At 45.6% G+C, this 17,680-nt stretch overlaps 1 protein-coding gene across 4 annotated transcripts in view; it reads left to right on the plus strand.

Moving 5' to 3' along the window:
- The first annotated feature begins 635 nt into the window (after positions 1-635).
- Positions 636-17,680, plus strand: part of tbc1d31 (TBC1 domain family, member 31) — a 78,116-nt gene continuing 61,071 nt past the window's right edge. The window contains exons 1-2 of one of the 4 annotated variants that reach the window (XM_060921323.1): positions 636-705; positions 1,482-1,601. In XM_060921323.1, the coding sequence (XP_060777306.1) occupies positions 1,528-1,601 (74 nt within the window). In that variant the 5' untranslated portion in view covers positions 636-705; positions 1,482-1,527. Of the gene's footprint in view, positions 706-1,271; positions 1,290-1,475; positions 1,602-15,646; positions 17,532-17,680 lie in introns of those variants that run through there. The other 3 variants (XM_060921325.1, XM_060921324.1, XM_060921322.1) reach the window with 3 other exon arrangements.

Below are 17,680 nucleotides of genomic sequence, written 5' to 3' on the forward strand. Positions count from 1 at the left end.
CATAGTTGCATTTTTTGTCAACATTTATCCTTTTTTTGTAAGATTATCGAAAATCTTATAAATTTTTTCCAGCATTTCTCAGGAAAATAGCATTAATTTTACAGCATGGATTATAGTGATAACGACAGCGTTCGAGTTTTACTACCCTGAGGAAGAAGAAATAAAAGAAAACATTTCAGGAGAAAGCTAAAAACCTCTAACTTGCTAACGCCGAGCAAAAACATGGCTGAATCCTGAATGACTCCTATTTGTATAAATAGGGGACTACATAGACGGCAAAATGTAGTTTTTTTCCTGCCATGGAAGTGCACTTGTATACCGAGGAGGAAGCCGTTTGCATTACAGCCGTGAATGAGGATTCAAAATAGCATTAATTTTACAGCATGGATAGCAATAATGACAGTATTCACAGCGAAAGCGAGTTTTACTACCCTGAGGAAGAAGAAATAAAAAACATTTCAGGAGAAACCTAAAAACCTCTAACTTGCTAACGCCGAGCAAAAACATGGCTGAATCCTGAATGACTCCTATTTGTATAAATAGGGGACTACATAGGCGGCAAAATGTAGTTTTTTTTCCTGCCAGGGAAGTGCACTTGTATACCGAAGAGGAAGCCATTTGCATTACAGCCGTGAATGAGGATTCAAAATGGCGGCTCGGCTCGGTTTTTCCCTTTCAGGCGCTCTCGTTTTCTGTTAGAATTTGGTAAAGAAAAAAATTAATATATTATTTACCAGCTTAAGGTCGGTCTGTATGATGAAATACGGTGACCTCGGCCTTGAATACTGACCTCGGCCCAGAGGGCCTCGCTCAGTACTTTCAAGACCTCGGTCACGATATTTCAAGATACGGACCTCCCAGCTGGTAAATAACATATGTATGTGTAATATTTAGAGATGATCCCTTATCCATATTGCGTCATAAATCGGGGCGGGGACTCAGAGCTAACGGGACTTTTCAGGCGGAGAACAACAGTTAAAAACGTTTATTAATAATGCCTTTACTAAATATTTGCACACCAACAGTTGTGTATAAAACCACAAAAAATGAATGTTGTGTTATTAATTTATTCTTTAAAACAAACTCTCGCTAAGGTTTACAGTTTAGCTGCCAGTCTGCTTTAAGGTCGTATCTTAAATGGTCCCTTTTCCAGCACGTAGTGCACTACGTAGGGAATATTAGCCTTGGTTTGATAGCGCATATAGTGCACTTGTATAGGGACTAAGGAGCAATTTGGGATTGAAAACCAAATATCCGGTGTACACTTCCGGTATGAAAGAGCTACGCGCGTAGGTTTAATATTGCTGAAACATAAACACGAGTGATCTTTAATACTGTAATGGACCGTCATACAAATCACTCGTTTTTTTTAACAAAATGTTTATGCAAGAAACATTTCCGTAATGAAGGAAATCATTAGAGGCTGTTTGAATGTAAGAGGCTAATTACTGACGCTAATTCGCCTCTGTTGTTAGTAACAGGTTGTTAGTGTAGCTGTGATGATCTCTCGAGCTCCAGGCTGTGATCATGCACACTGTACACATCTCCAATAAAGAAGACGGAAAGTTATGGCACCGCAAACCAGTGCCATCAAATAAAGGGTAAGTTTAAGCCTAACATCCCTGGTGGATGTTTTGGTTTCGCCATGACACCTGATCTGATTTGAAACACAGCCCAGTGATGACAATAACCTTCTGATAAACATGGCATTGTAGTGTTGGACTAACTTCAGTGTTCTGTACAGATCAGCCTTTCCATTTGTTTGGGTTCTTGGAGACTCCAATACATTGCATATTACATTGTAACAAGAACAATAATAATATTTTCTGTTCCCTATCATTCTTCCTTTTCTCATATTCTCCTGCTAAAAGCCTCAGAGGTTGATTTAGAAGAAGAAGAACAACAACTTTATTCATCACATGCTTGTGAAATTCCTCTCTGCATTTAACCCATCTGAAGCAGTGAACACACACGTGAGCAGTGAACACACACACATACCCAGAGCAGTGGGCAGTCATGCTAACAGCGCCCGGGGAGCAGTTGGGAGTTAGGTGCCTCACTCAAGGGCACCTCGGTCCAAGACCGTCCCATATTAACCTAACCGCATGTCTTTGAACTGTGGCGGAAACCGGAGCACCCGGAGGAAACCCACACAGACACGGGAAGAACATGCAAGCTCCACACAGAAGGGCCCCTGCCGGCTGCTGGGCTCGAACCTAGAACCTAACCACTTACACCACTGTGCCGATTCAGGTTCATTACAGATTAAATTTCTCTTTTCAATCCACATGTTAGATTTGGCACAGTTTTACACCGGATGCCCTTCCTGACACAACCCTCTCCAATTTATCCGGGCTTGGAACCAGCACCAAGAGCACGCTTAGGCACCCCCAGTGGCTGGATTTGTGCAGGAAAATGGGGGCTGCGATAGTGAGGTGGGAAAGAGAGTGCAGGCAGGGTGGAGCAGCTGGAGAAGGATTTCAGGAGTCATTTGTGATAGGAAAGTCCCAGCAAAAGTGAAAGGTAAGATGTATAAGACAGTAGTGAGACCAGCTATGATGTATGGATTGGAGCCCGTACCCTTAACGAAGAGACAGGAGGCAAAGTTGGAGGTGGCGGAGTTGAGGATGTTAAGGATTGCAATGGGAGTGACAAGGTTGGACAGGATAAGGAACAAGCACATCAGAGGGACAGCACATGTGGAGAGCTTGGGAATTAAGCTAAGAGAGATGAGACTGAGATGGTATGGGCACATCCTGAAAAGAGATGCAGAGCATGTGGGAAGGAGAATGTTGAGGATGGAGCTGCCAGGCAAACGAAAACAAGGAAGGCCAAAGAGGAGATACATGGATGTGGTGAGAGAGGACATGAAAGTGGCAGGTGTGGTAGAGAAGGATGTGGAAGACAGGGAGCAATGGAGACGAAAGATCCGCTGTGGCGACCCTAATCGGGAGCAGCCAGAAGAAGAAGACAGGTTAAATTAAATTACAGGTATTTTGCAGGTGCTCTTATCCAGAGCCACGAATGACAGGACCCTAATACACCCACAGCAGTGGGCAGCCTGGGGAGCAGTTGGGGTTTAGGTGGCACTTAGGCTTAGGAAGCCTTTTCTCCTGATTAGTCTCACTAACAATTTTTTTTTTTTAATGACCGCATAGCTGTTTAGTCCCAATCCTGTGGGTTCTCGTACATTGTGTGTGTGGAAATGCTCTTACTTTCACTATTAAAGCTAGACGGCCTTTCAATTTCATAAAATTGGTGAAATTTAGTTCCCTCTGAAATTTGGTCATTGTGATATGTTTATTTCTGATATATACACACAGTGTATGTATTCAGTTCAGCGTTCAACAGCATCGTTCCAGATATCCTTCACACCAAGCTCACCCAGCTCACTGTGCCCTCCTCCACCTGTCAATGGATTATAAACTTCCAGACTGACAGGAAGCAGCAGGTGAGGCTGGGGAGCATCACATCCAGCACCCGAACTATCAGCACTGGCGCCCCCCAGGGGTGTGTACTCTCCCCACTGCTCTTCTCCCTTTACACCAACGACTGCACCTCAAGAGAGCCATCTGTTAAACACCTGAAATTTGCAGACGACACAACGGTCATCGGCCTCATCCAAGACGGTGACGAGTCTGCATACAGACGGGAGGTTGAACGGCTGGTCTGTTGGTGCGGTCAGAACAATCTGGAGCTGAACACGCTCAAAACTGTGGAGATGACAGTGGACTTTAGGAGGAGCCCCCCCCATCACCAACAACATTGTGACTGCTGTTGAAACCTTCAGGTTTCTGGGTTCCACAATCTCCCGGGACCTGAAGTGGGAGACCAACACAGTCACAATCATCAAAAAGGCCCAGCAGAGGTTGTACTTTCTGCACCAGCTCAGGAAGCTCAACCTGTCTAAGGAGCTGCTGACACAATTCTACTCTGCCATCATTCAGTCTGTTCTCTGCTCTTCCATCACTGTTTGGTTTGAATCGGTCACCAAACAGGACAAGAACAGACTGCAACGGACAATAAGGTCTGCAGAGAAACTTACTGATGTCAGTCTGCCCTCCATCCAAGACCTGTACCTGTCCAGAGTCAGGAAACGGGCAGGTAACATCACACCCTGGTCACAAATTGTTTAAACTTCTCCCCTCTGGGAGACGCTACAGAACACTGTACGCAAAAACAACCAGACACAAGAACAGTTTTTTCCCTCAGGCTGTCTCTGTGATGAACAGCTAAAACCGGACTCAAATATTAGTAACATCAACTGTGAAATATCTGCACACTCATACCATCATTCTGTGCACACTGTATATTTATATTTACTAATTCATCCTTGCACTATGCTGTCTATACATATATTTACCCTTCTACATGTACATAGCTTTTTTGTTTTTGTCTACGCTTTTTATCTGTTTGTACTGAGAGAGCGAAGTGAAACCGGAGTCAAATTCCTCGTGTGTGTTCACATACCTGGCAAATAAAGGTGGTTTTTTTTTATTATATAAAAAGTGTACACACCCTGTTAAAATGATAGGTTTCTCTGATGTGAAAAAAAAACCCAGAGACCACGATAAATAATTAATTTCAAAATTTTCCCACCTTTAATGTGACCTATAACCTGTACAATTCAGTTGAAAAACAAACAAATCTGTTAGGGGGGAAATTGTTAAAGATTAAAAACGTACAATAAGCTGATTGCATAAGTGTGCACACTCTTAAACTAATACTTTGTTGAAGCACCTTTTGATTTAATTACAGCATTCAGACTTTTTGGGTTCACACCTGCCATCAGTTAAAATGACTCTGATTAACCCCAAATAAAGTTCAGGCATTTATTCAGTTGCATCCTCCAGAAAAAGCCAGGGTTCACAGAGAGCTTACAAAGCATCAAAGGGATTTCATTGTTGAAAGGTATCAGTCAGGAGAAGGGTACAAAAAAAATGTCCACGGCATTAGATATACCACGGAGCACAGTGAAGAGAGTCATCAAGAAGTGGAGAAAATATGGGACAACAGTGACATTACCGAGAACTGGACGTTCCTCCAGAATTGATGAAAAGACAAGACGAAAACTGGTCAGGGAAGCTGCCAAGAGGCCTACAGCAACACTGAAGGAGCTGCAGGAATTTTTGGCAAGTTCTGGTTGTGTACTACATGTGACAACAATCTCCCGTATTCTCCATATATCTGGACTATGGGGTAAGGTCGCAAGACTGAAGCCTTTTCTTACAAAGAAAAACATCCAGGCCCGGCTAAATTTAGCAAAAAAAAAATACATAAATTCTCCCAAAAGCATGTGGGAAAATGTGTTATGGTCTGATGAAACCAAGGTTGAACTTTTTGGCCACAATTCCAAAAGGTATGTTTGGTGCAAAAACAACACTGTGCATCACCAAAAGAACACCATACCCACAGTGAAGCATGGTGGTGGCAGCATCATGTTTTGGGGTTGTTTTTCTTCAGCTGGAACAGGGGCTTTAGTCAAGCTAGAGGGAATTATGAACAATTCTAAATACCAGTCAATTTTGGCCCAAAACCTTCAGGTGTCTGCTAGAAAGCTGAAGATGAAGAAGAATTTCATCTTTCAGCACGACAGTGACCCCAAGCATACATCGAAATCAACAAAAGAATGGCTTCACCAGAAGAAAATTTAAGTTTTGGAACGGCCCAGCCAGAGCCCAGACCTAAATCCAATTAAAAATCTGTGGGGTGACCTGAAGAGGGCTGTGCACAAGAGATGCCCTCGCAATCTGACAGATTTGGAGCGCTTTTGCAAGGAAGAGTGGGCAAATATCGCCAAGTCTAGATGTGGCAGGCTGATAGACTCCGACCCAAAAAGACTGAATGCTGTACAGTAATTAAATCAAAATGTGCTTCAACAGAGTATTAGTTTAAGGGTGTGCACACTTATGCAACCAGCTTATTATACGTTTTTTTATTTATGTTTTCCCCCCTAACAGATTTGTTTGTTTTTCAATTGAATTGTACAGCTTATAGGTCACATTAAAGATGGGAAAAGTTTTGAAATAATTTATCGTGATCTCATTTTTTTTTTTTTACATCAGCAAAACCTATCATTTTGACGAGGTGTGTACACTTTATATCCACTGTATGTACACTCAAGGGACATTTCCTTACAGCCACTTCCTTTGTAGCTAAACTTAATTCCTGTTTTCAATTCATTTTTTTTTTTAAACTAGAGGTCTTTTAACAGTAGATATTGTCACAGAGCAGCTTTACAGAAAGTCGGATGTAGATTTAGGTTCCTACTGAGTAAGCCAGAGGCTATGATGGAATGAAAAGTCTCTGAGACATGAGGAAGAAATCCTTTTCTGGCTGACACTAAATAATGGGATTATTAATCATTAGTCATCTACAACTGTATACTATAAAGTTCAACAGTACTAAATGTGTTGAAACGATGTTAATGGTTACGGCATTAGTTATTAAGTGCAAACCTACAGTATTTGGCAGAGATTATTCCCTTAAGAAAGGGCAAAGCTGTATTTTAACATTTACACTATCAGGCTGCTGTGTTTCCCTTGAGTTTACTGGCTTGGTGGTGGTGGGGGTTTGCTGGACGAGGATTGTCATCACAGCACCACTCCCCACGGCTCCTATTACAGAGCATTTGGACCTGAACAAACAGTTAAAGGAGTTATATTCAAGTCTTCGCATTTTATATTAGAACAATTTTTAGAATTATAAATCGTCCAGAGCCTTTTTCATACACACCATCAATTATTTTATATATTTCAGGTATTTGTTTGTTTGAAAAAAGGAGGAATTCTCAACGGAATTTGACCGAAGCAGCTTCAACACTAAAGAGCGTACTAAGGGGGGTAACCACGTCAGCCTGTGCCACTTGCTGACCCTGGGATGAGTTTAACTCCCTTGTCATTGCAGGCTGCTTGCTTGCATGTCTGTTTCCAACTGGATCATATTAAATCTTCAGGCACGGAGCAGCGCTCTCGCGGGGGCTTCGTTCGTGAATCCCGGGCCGAGGCGTGTTCTTACTGACCCGAGACCGTGCTCTTTCGAAGGGGGAGGCTAAGAGGGAGGTGCCTGTAAAATTTGGCTTCGCTGTGAGCTCCGTTGACAGAGTTTTTAATTTTTAAAGCCGACTGGATCATATTAAATCTTTAGCCATGAAACAGCGCTCTCGCGGGGCTTTTGTCCGCGAACACCAGAATACCTGAAATATAAAATAATTGATAGTGTGGATGAAATGGTCATTGGACGAAGTGTCCTGATCCTCTTGTCTCCTCTCTGTACTAAGCCTCCAAGTTTCCTCGCCCTCTTTCCAAATCATGGGAGGAATTCTAAAAAAACTGGAACATGCCACGGTCATGAGTACTGTTGTGACCACAACCGTATACAGCACAAAGATGTGGCATAGCTAAAAGAACGCTTAAAGCAGTGGAAAAACAAAGAGAGTTGCACACGTGTGACTGTGTTTTGTATGGATTGACTATGTTTTGTTCATTGAGTCAAATCGTCATATATTTGTATTGTGATTTATCATTGTGCGATATATCGTTACATGCCTAGTGGACAAGTGTATATGTAATTATTACACTGCATGGAACTGCAACACCATATTCTATACTTTTTACATCTTAGCTATAGATGTACAGTGCCTTGAAAAAGTATTCATACCCCTTGAACTTTTTCACATTTTTCCACCTTACAACCACGAACTTAAAAGTTTTTTATTGAGATTTTATGTGATAGACCAACACAGAGTAGCACATAATTGTGAAGTGAAATGAAAATGATGAATGGTCTTCAAAATTTTAAACAAATAAAAATCTGAAAAAATGTGGGGTGCATTAGTATTCAGCCCCCTGTACTCTGATACCTCTAAATACAATCCAGTGCGATCAATTGCCTTCAGAAGTCATCTAATTAGTTAATAGAGTCCTACTGTGTGTAATTTACTCTCAGCATAAATACACTTGTTCTGTGAAGGCCTCAGTGGTTTGATAGAGAATGGTGAAGAACAAACAGCATCATGAAGACCAAAGAACTCACCAGACAGGTCAGGGATAAAGTTCTGGAGAAGTTTAAAGCAGGGTTAGGTTATAAAAAAAAATCCCAAGCTCTGAACATCTCAAGAAGCACTGTTCAATCCATCATTCAAAAATGGAAAAAGTATGGCACAACTGCAAACCTACCAAGACATGGCCATTCACCTAAACTGACAGAGCGAGCAAGGAGAGCACTGGTCAGAGAAGCAGCCAAGAGGCCCATGATCACTCTGGAGGAGCTGCAGAAATCCACAGCTCAGGTGGGAGAATCTATGCACAGGACAACTATAAGTCGTACACTCCACAAATCTGGCCTTTTTGGAAGAGTGGCAAGAAGAAAGCCATTGTTGAAAGACAGGCATAAGAAGTCCCATTTGCAGTTTGCCAGAAGCCATGTAGGGGACACAGCAAACGTGTGGAAGAAGGTGTGTTGGTCAGATGAGACCAAAGTTGAACTTTTTGGCCTAAATGCAAAGCGCTATGTGTGGCGGAAAACTAACACTGCTCATCACCCTGCACAGTGCACACACCATCCCCACTGTGAAACATGGTGGTGGCAGCATCATGCTATGGGGATGCTTTTCTTCAACAGGGACAGGGAAGCTGGTCAGAGTTGATGGGAAGATGGATGAAGCTAAATACAGGGCAATCCTGGAAAAAAAAACCTGTTGGAGGCTGCAAAAGACTTGAGACTGGGAAGGAGATTCACCTTCCAGCAAGACAATGACCCTAAACATACAGCCAGAGCTACAATGGAATGGTTTAGATCAAATAATATTCACGTGTTAGAATGGCCCAGTCAAAGTCCAGACCTAAATCCCATTGAGCATCTGTGGCAAGACTTGAAAATTGCTGTTCACAGACGCTGTCCATCCAATCTGGCTGAGCTTGAGCTATTTTGTAAAGAAGAATGGGCAAAAATTTCAGTGTCTAGATGTGCAAAGCTGGTAGAGACATACCACAAAAGACTTGCAGCTGTAATTGCAGCAAAAGGTGGTTCTACAAAGTATTGATGCAGGGGGGCTGAATACTAATGCACGTCACATTTTTCAGATTTTTATTTGTTTAAAATTTTGAAGACCATTTATTGTTTTCGTCTCACTTAAGAATTATGTGCTACTCTGTGTTGGTCTATCACATAAAATCTCAATAAAAAACTTTTAAGTTCGTGGTTGTAAGGTGGAAAAATGTGAAAAAGTTCAAGGGGTATGAATACTTTTTCAAGGCACTGTACATGATGCATGCAATATAGATTTACTATTTTATATTATATCTATGCTATGTAATTAATTAATGTATTATTAATGTAATTAATAAGCTGACCATTGCAGCTGTGTACAGATAGATGAATTTATTATCCATTTCTTGAAAATTGTCTTTGGTTTTACAATCATTAAATAAATTAAAAAAAAACACACACGAAGACATGAATCATTAATCACAGCATAAATGAGCTTCAATTTCCTGTTGGAAATATGTACACCTATGTCCTGAGCAAATAAATCATTTGCAATCAAATCCCTACAATTGGACATTAAAATCAAATAAGCACATTCTTTGTGATTAGACTTTTGAGCAGGCATCATTGGGCCTCTGTAGCAAGAGTTCTAGGTGGGTGGAGCACAGAAGCACTGCAGGCCAGAACTGAGTTCTCAAAAACTCTTTTATTTAGCTTTTCAGCTTTTATATTCTCACGCACGCACACAAGCATCCAGGTTGGGGGAGAGCTCCCTTCCTCTGCTCTCCCTCTCCTCTTTATAGGGCACAGTCACTGGGGAAGACACACAAACACAGGTTAATTCCCATCAGGTGTAGTGATTCTGCCACTTACCTTCCCTAACTCTGCCCTCCATTCACAGACTGATGCTTGACCATGCCCCCGCTGCCACATACCGCCACCGCCTGACTCAGGCTGGGGAGCCGTCCGGCCTGAAGCCAAACCCCCCCCGGACAGGAGAGGAACTCCGCCACGACCATCTGCGCCCCCGGCCTGTGGACCACCTCGAACTTAAATGGCTGGAGTGCCAGATACCAACGGGTGATCCGCGCGTTGGCATCCTTCATGCGGTGGAGCCACTGCAGGGGCGCGTGGTCTGAACAGAGGGTGAAAGGGTGCCCCAGCAGGTAGTAGCGGAGGGCGAGGACCGCCCACTTGATGGCGAGGCACTCCTTTTCTATGGTGCTGTACCGGCCCTCGTGCACTGACAGCTTCCGGCTGATGTACAACACTGGACGGTCCTCCCCCTCCACCTCCTGGGACAGAACAGCCCCCTCTCCGACGCGTCCGTCTGCAAAACAAAGGGGAGAGCGAAGTCAGGGGAGTGTAATACTGGCCCCCCACACAGTGCAGCCTTTACCTCAGAGAAAGCCCGCTGGCATTGGTCTGTCCACTGGACCGGATCTGGTGCCCCCTTTTTAGTGAGATCAGTTAGCGGGCTGGTGACGTCTGGATAATTAGGTATAAACCTATGATAGTAGCCAGCCAGCCCCAGGAACTGTCTCACCCCCTTTTTGGTCTTGGGCCTCAGGCAGGCCGCAATCGCTGCTGTCTTGTTGATTTGGGGACGCACCTGCCCATGGCCCAAGTGGAAACCCAGATACTGTACTTCCACCCGCCCAATTGCACACTTCTTCGGGTTGGCTGTGAGACCCACTCGCCTCAGTGACCCAAGGACGGCCCTCAGGTGTTTTAGGTGCCGCGGCCAGTCATTACTGTAAATAATGATGTCATCTAGGTATGCAGCCGCGTAGGGGCAACCATGGGGGCGGAGGACCCTATCCATAAGCCGGTGGAACGTAGCGGGTGCCCCAAACAGCCCAAAAGGAAGTGTGATGAACTAGTGTAAGCCAAACGGTGTGGAAAAGGCCGTTTTCTCTTGGGATAGCGGAGTCAAGGGGATCTGCCAATATCCCTTTGTCAAATCCAGTGTCGAATAAAAATGACCTGCGCCTAGTCGATTGAGCAACTCATCAATACGAGGCATTGGGTATGCATCGAATTTAGACACCGCGTTGACTTCTATAGTCCACACAGAACCGGACCGACCCGTCGGCTTTGGGCACCAAGACCACCGGGCTGCTCCAGTCACTGTGGGACTCCTCGACGATGCCCATTTCGAGCATGGCCTCAAGTTCTTCCTGAACCACCTTTTTTTTTTTGTGTTCGGGCAGTCTGTAAGGGCACACTGCTACCCCCGGGGGCATCTCAATGTGGTGTTCTATGAGGTGGGTGCGGCCGGGCAGGGGCAAGAACATGTCAGAAAATTCTGTTTGCAACTGGGCAACCTCCGCGAGTTGGGTCGGGGAGAGGTGGGCTCCACAGGGGACCGGAGCGGTGGGCGATGTCAATTTTCCTTTTTGAACTAGAGCCCTGCACTCCCGCGGGACCCCTGCGGGACCCGCGGGACCCGACGCAAAGCAGTGCGCCACGGGACAAATTTTGAAAGCTCATTGCGGGCGGGAGGGGGAGTGCACAATGCGGGCACGGGCGGGAGAGGTGATAAGCTGCAGTCCCGCTAACTAAAAACGTGTTTAAAATAAAATTTATAAATTATTAATTTATGTCTATCATATATAATTTGTGCTGGATATTTTATTTGGCATTAATAAAACCATTTTAAGATGCCTAAATTTGCGGATGTGGTCTAATCTCGCGTACGTTTCCGATTCCTTTCCGCTCTTCCGTGTTTGAGATCTCCGATCATGGCAGAAGAGCAGAGCTCCTCTAGTGAAGCTCATAGTGCTTCAGAAGTAAGTGCTGCTTTAAAAAGAGGTACATTTTACCGTTAAAAAGTCAAGAGTATTAGTCCTAAGTATTAAAAAAAGTATTAAAAAGTATTAACTAGCAGGGCCGGTTCTGCCCTAATCTGGACCCGGGTGCAACATCGCGCAACCCCCCCGCCCCCCCCCAAAAAAAAAAAACACACACACACCAGTCTAAATCAGGACAACCATCACATAACTATAACTATAAACATTTTACATCAACTATTTTAACTAAATGGGCTATAATAAATAAGCCTGCAGCCATGGCGGGCTGCCTTAAAAAGTAACCATTCAATGACACAACTGACAGCTTGCGCAGCCACGGCGGGCTGCCTAAAGTAACCATTCAATGACACAACTGACAGCTTGCGCAGCCACGGCGGGCTGCCTTAAAAAGTAACCATCCCTGTGTCCTCGATTTCTTCTGTTCATCTACTAAGCCAAGAAGTATATACTCATTTTGCATTTTTCTGCCTCCTTTTTTGACCCTGCATTTATTTTCTTTCCTTTTCTGAAAACCCGATTTGTGTCCAGACATTTTGTTCTGCTACCAACGAACTAACCCATCAGGTCTCGTCTCTCGAGCCTGCGATGATTCCCGTGGGAAGGGCAACAATTGATACATTTTTACAAACAACCAATAAACAGCCAATAGGGAGGTTGCAACGTTCAGGCTGTCCTTTGCTTAGAGACACTCAGTAATGCACTTATTCAGGAACAGAGAGAACCCTTTATTTTTTATTTTATCTTATTTTTTGGGGCCCCTCTCCACACCAGTCCCGGGTGCAAATGCTACCATTGCTACCCCTCCAGAACCGGCCCTGTTAACTAGTATTAAAAAGGACTGTGTATCGCACAGATTGTTCAATTTAAAGCTAGAAATAGACAGTGTATAATCTGAGGAGCTGGTTGTGGTTGCGCAGCACTTCATATGAGAGGAGAATGAAATCGCGGTTGGAATCATAAGGCCACAGACTTGGAAGTGGGAGTGCGAGTGCGCAAAGCGAGAGCTGTCAATCATGAGCGCATGCAGCGCTCAACTTGGAATGTGTCAGCAGAATGTCAGAGTCTAAACAATAAACTTACAATAAATGAAGGATCGGTCAGTGGAGAGCTCAGCTAAGCTCAGCATGTTTAATTCCCCAAGCCAATGACAAGAACTTTCGTGAGAAATAACGCAAACGTCTGCATCATGCGGGATTTGCGAGCGGGAGCGGGAGAAAATATGGCGGGAGTGGGACTGAAAATCATAATTCTTTGCGGGCGGGAGTGGGACTGAAAATTCTGCCCCGCGCAGACCTCTATTTTGAACCTCCGGCCCCAGCTCCGCCTTCTCTGGAACCACCGACACCAATGCCACGGGGACCTCCTCGCTCCAAAGTTTTAACAGATTGAGGTGGTAAATCTGTAATGACCCGCCCCTGTCCATTCGCCTCACCTCATAGTCGACATCCCCGACTCGCCTTGTGACCTCAAAGGGTCCTTGCCACCTGGCGATTTAATTTGGAGCTCATGAGTACTTTATCTCCCGGTGTGAACTCCCTAAGGCGCGTGCCCCTGTCGTACAGACGGACTTGACGTTCTTGGGCCTGCCGCAAATTCTCATGGGTTAAGTGCGTGAGGGTGTGGAGTTTGGTGCGCAGGTCGATAACGTACTGAATTTCATTTTTACTTGTTGATGGTCCTTCCTTCCAATTTTCACGCAGCACATCTAGAATGCCATGCGGCTTACGCCCATATAATAATTAGAATGGGGAGAACCCCGTGGAGGCTTGTGGGACCTCTCGCACTGCGAATAACGGGCTCGAGCCATTTATCCCAGTTGCGTGCATCCTCACTTACAAATTTTTTTATTATGTTTTTGAGGGTGCGATTGAACCATTCGACTAAGCCATCCGTTTGTGGGTGATAAACACTGGTGCGGATAGGCTTAATTCCCAGTAACCCATACCGTTCGCGCAGTGTGCGTGACATAAACGTAGTGCCTTGATCAGTCAGAATCTCTTTGGGGATTCCGACTTGGGAGATGATGTGGAAGAGCGCTTCTGCAATACTACATGCTGAGATATTGCGAAGAGGCACTGCTTCCGGATATCGCGTTACGTAGTCCACCTAGTCCACCAGAACTAAAATAAAGCGATATCCTTGTGTTGACCGATCTAATGGCCTGATGAGATCCATCCCAATTCTTTCGAATGGGGTCTCGATTAATGGCAGAGGGCGCAAAGGTGCTTTTGGAATGGCCGCGGGATTTACAACCCCAATTCCAAAAAAGTTGGGACAAAGAACAAATTGTAAATAAAAATGGAATGCAATAATTTACAAATCTCAAAAACTGATATTGTATTCACAATAGAACATAGACAACATATCAAATGGCGAAAGTGAGACATTTTGAAATTTCATGCCAAATATTGGCTCATTTGAAATTTCATGACAGCAACACATCTCAAAAAAGTTGGGACAGGGGCAATAAGAGGCTGGAAAAGTTAAAGGTACAAAAAAGGAACAGCTGGAGGACCAAATTGCAACTCATTAGGTCAATTGGCAATAGGTCATTAACATGACTGGGTATAAAAAGAGCATCTTGGAGTGGCAGCGGCTCTCAGAAGTAAAGATGGGAAGAGGATCACCAATCCCCCTAATTCTGCGCCGACAAATAGTGGAGCAATATCAGAAAGGAGTTCGACAGTGTAAAATTGCAAAGAGTTTGAACTTATCATCATCTACAGTGCATAATATCATCAAAAGATTCAGAGAATCTGGAAGAATCTCTATGCATAAGGGTCAAGGCCGGAAAACCATACTGGGTGCCCGTGATCTTCGGGCTCTTAGACAGCACTGCATCACATACAGGCATGCTTCTGTATTGGAAATCACAAAATGGGCTCAGGAATATTTCCAGAGAACATTATCTGTGAACACAATTCACCGTGCCATCCGCCGTTGCCAGCTAAAACTCTATAGTTCAAAGAAGAAGCCGTATCTAAACATGATCCAGAAGTGCAGACGTCTTCTCTGGGCCAAGGCTCATTTAAAATGGACTATGGCAAAATGGAAAACTGTTCTGTGGTCAGACGAATCAAAATTTGAAGTTCTTTATGGAAATCAGGGACGCCATGCCATTCGGACTAAAGAGGAGAAGGACGACCCAAGTTGTTATCAGCGCTCAGTTCAGAAGCCTGCATCTCTGATGGTATGGGGTTGCATTAGTGCGTGTGGCATGGGCAGCTTACACATCTGGAAAGGCACCATCAATGCTGAAAGGTATATCCAGGTTCTAGAGCAACATATGCTCCCATCCAGAAGACGTCTCTTTCAGGGAAGACCTTGCATTTTCCAACATGACAATGCCAAACCACATACTGCATCAATTACAGCATCATGGCTGCGTAGAAGAAGGGTCCGGGTACTGAACTGGCTAGCCTGCAGTCCAGATCTTTCACCCATAGAAAACATTTGGCGCATCATAAAACGGAAGATACGACAAAAAAGACCTAAGACAGTTGAGCAACTAGAATCCTACATTAGACAAGAATGGGTTAACATTCCTATCCCTAAACTTGAGCAACTTGTCTCCTCAGTCCCCAGACGTTTACAGACTGTTGGAAAGAGAAAAGGGGATGTCTCACAGTGGTAAACATGGCCTTGTCCCAACTTTTTTGAGATGTGGTGTTGTCATGAAATTTAAAATCACCTAATTTTTCTCTTTAAATGATACATTTTCTCAGTTTAAACATTTGATATGTCATCTATGTTCTATTCTGAATAAAATATGGAATTTTGAAACTTCCACATCATTGCATTCCATTTTTATTTACAATTTGTACTTTGTCCCAACTTTTTTGGAATCAGGGTTGTACTAACTGGCATTCGCGGCACGCCGTACACCACCTACGGACATCGCCGCGAATCCCTGGCCAATAGAACCGGGCCATTATTCGGGCTAGTGTCTTATCCACTTATCCAAGTGTCTGGCCATGGGATTAAAGTGAGCCGCCTGGAATACAAGTTCCTGGCGGCTTTTTGGGATTAAAAGCTGAGTTATCGGTTCTTTAGTCTGAGTGTCCTGTGTCACTCGGTATAACCTATCCTTCATAATGGAGAAATAGGGGAAGGACGGTGTGACGTTTGGCTGGAGCATTTGACCATGGATTACTCTCACTAGGTTAAACGCATGCCGCAGAGTCTTGTCTCGCAACTGCTCTAACAGGAAATCCACGAGGGATTCCCCGAGAGAGGGAGGAGGAGCCTGCTGCTTCTCACTCTGACGCAGTGATGACGTAGACGGCTCTGTGACAGCTACTCCCGCCAATGCCACACTGGGACCTCCCCCCGCTAAACTATGGCAGGCCCCACTCTTCACTAAATGAGTCATTAATTCCCCAAGTCCTGGCCAATCAGTCCCCATAATTATCGAGTGGGTAAGGCGAGGATTAACCTCTGCCTTTACTCTAAATTTCTCTCCTCGAAATAGAATGTGGACCGACACTAAAGGGTAGTTGTGAACATTCCCGTGCACACACAACACTTTCACCAATTGTGCTTTCCCCAATGCCTCATCTTGCACCAGGCTTTGGTGGATTGAGGTCTGATTACAGCTGGAGTCCACCAAAGCCTGATACGTATCCCCTTGGATACTCACCGGTATGTGATACGCTCCGGCCTGATCGAGGGCAGTCTCTGGCGCATCGGGGATCCGGACCACCGCGCCCACCTCCACTGCCGAGCACTGATGCTGGAGGTGCCCCAGCTCCCCGCAGTGCCAGCATACCGGCCCAGGCTCTCCCTCTGCACCGGTGTTCCGGAGCTCACTCCCCTGAGGGGGGGAAGACACAGACATGGAAGTAGGAAACAGTAGGGCACCGTGGGTGTGGCGGACTGGCTGGGGTGGAGCCAGCCCCCGCCTCCGTGATGGGGGAATGGGGCGAGGACGAGGAACAGAGGGAGAGGGAAAGAGAGAAGATAGGGGAGAAGAGGGGACACGCCGTCCTGCCGTCGGAACAGCCGCCATATGGTCCTCCGCCAGCTCGATGGCCCGATCCAGCAACACCGGGCGATGGCACTGGACCCACTCCGTGGTTCCTTATGGAAGTCAGGCGACGAATTGTTCCAGCGCCACCAGGTCGATGATTCCCTCGGCATCGTGGTTGTCGGCCCTCAGCCACCGCCGGCAGGCATCCCGGAGCTGCTGGCCAAACGTGAACGGCCGGCCAACCTCCTCCAAGTGCAGCGTGCGGAAGCGCTGCCACTGCTGTTCCGGTGTGCGTCCCACACATTGGAGGTCGGCGTAGACCAGCCGGCTGTCGGCAGGGAGCTGTAGCGCAGCCAGCTGCGCCTTGCCCGTTAGTAGGGGGAGGAGGCATGCCGCGCACTGCTCCACTGGCCAACCCCACGCCTCTGCTGCCTGCTCAAAAATAGCGAGGAAGGCTTCGGGGTCGTCCTGCGGGCCCATCTTCGTTAGGGTGAGGTAGGGAGGGTCCACGCCGGTGGTGAGGGCGGACCCCGCTGACGCGAGCAGGTGCTGGAACGCCTGGCGATCTTCCTGCTGCGCCAGCACCAGGGCTTTGAACCATTGTTCTTGCTCCTTCCGGAGGGCAACCAGCGCCTGGTGCTGGCTCTGTTGGGCCGTGGCGAGTGCATGGACCAGGTCCTTGAAGTGGGAGGACTCCATGGAGCTGTTCTCTTCCTTACTCCAAGTCCCGGGTTTCGGCACCACTGTAGCAAGAGTTCTAGGTGGGTGGAGCACAGAAGCACAGCAGGCCAGAACTGAGTTCTCAAAAACTCTTTTATTTAGCTTTTCAGCTTTTACTGTATATTCACTCTCACATACATGCACACAAGCGTCCAGGTTGGGGGAGAGCTCCCTTTCTCTGCTCTCCCTC

Source organism: Neoarius graeffei, chromosome 5 (assembly GCF_027579695.1).
Source record: "Neoarius graeffei isolate fNeoGra1 chromosome 5, fNeoGra1.pri, whole genome shotgun sequence".
NCBI classification, from domain to species: Eukaryota; Metazoa; Chordata; class Actinopteri; order Siluriformes; family Ariidae; genus Neoarius; species Neoarius graeffei.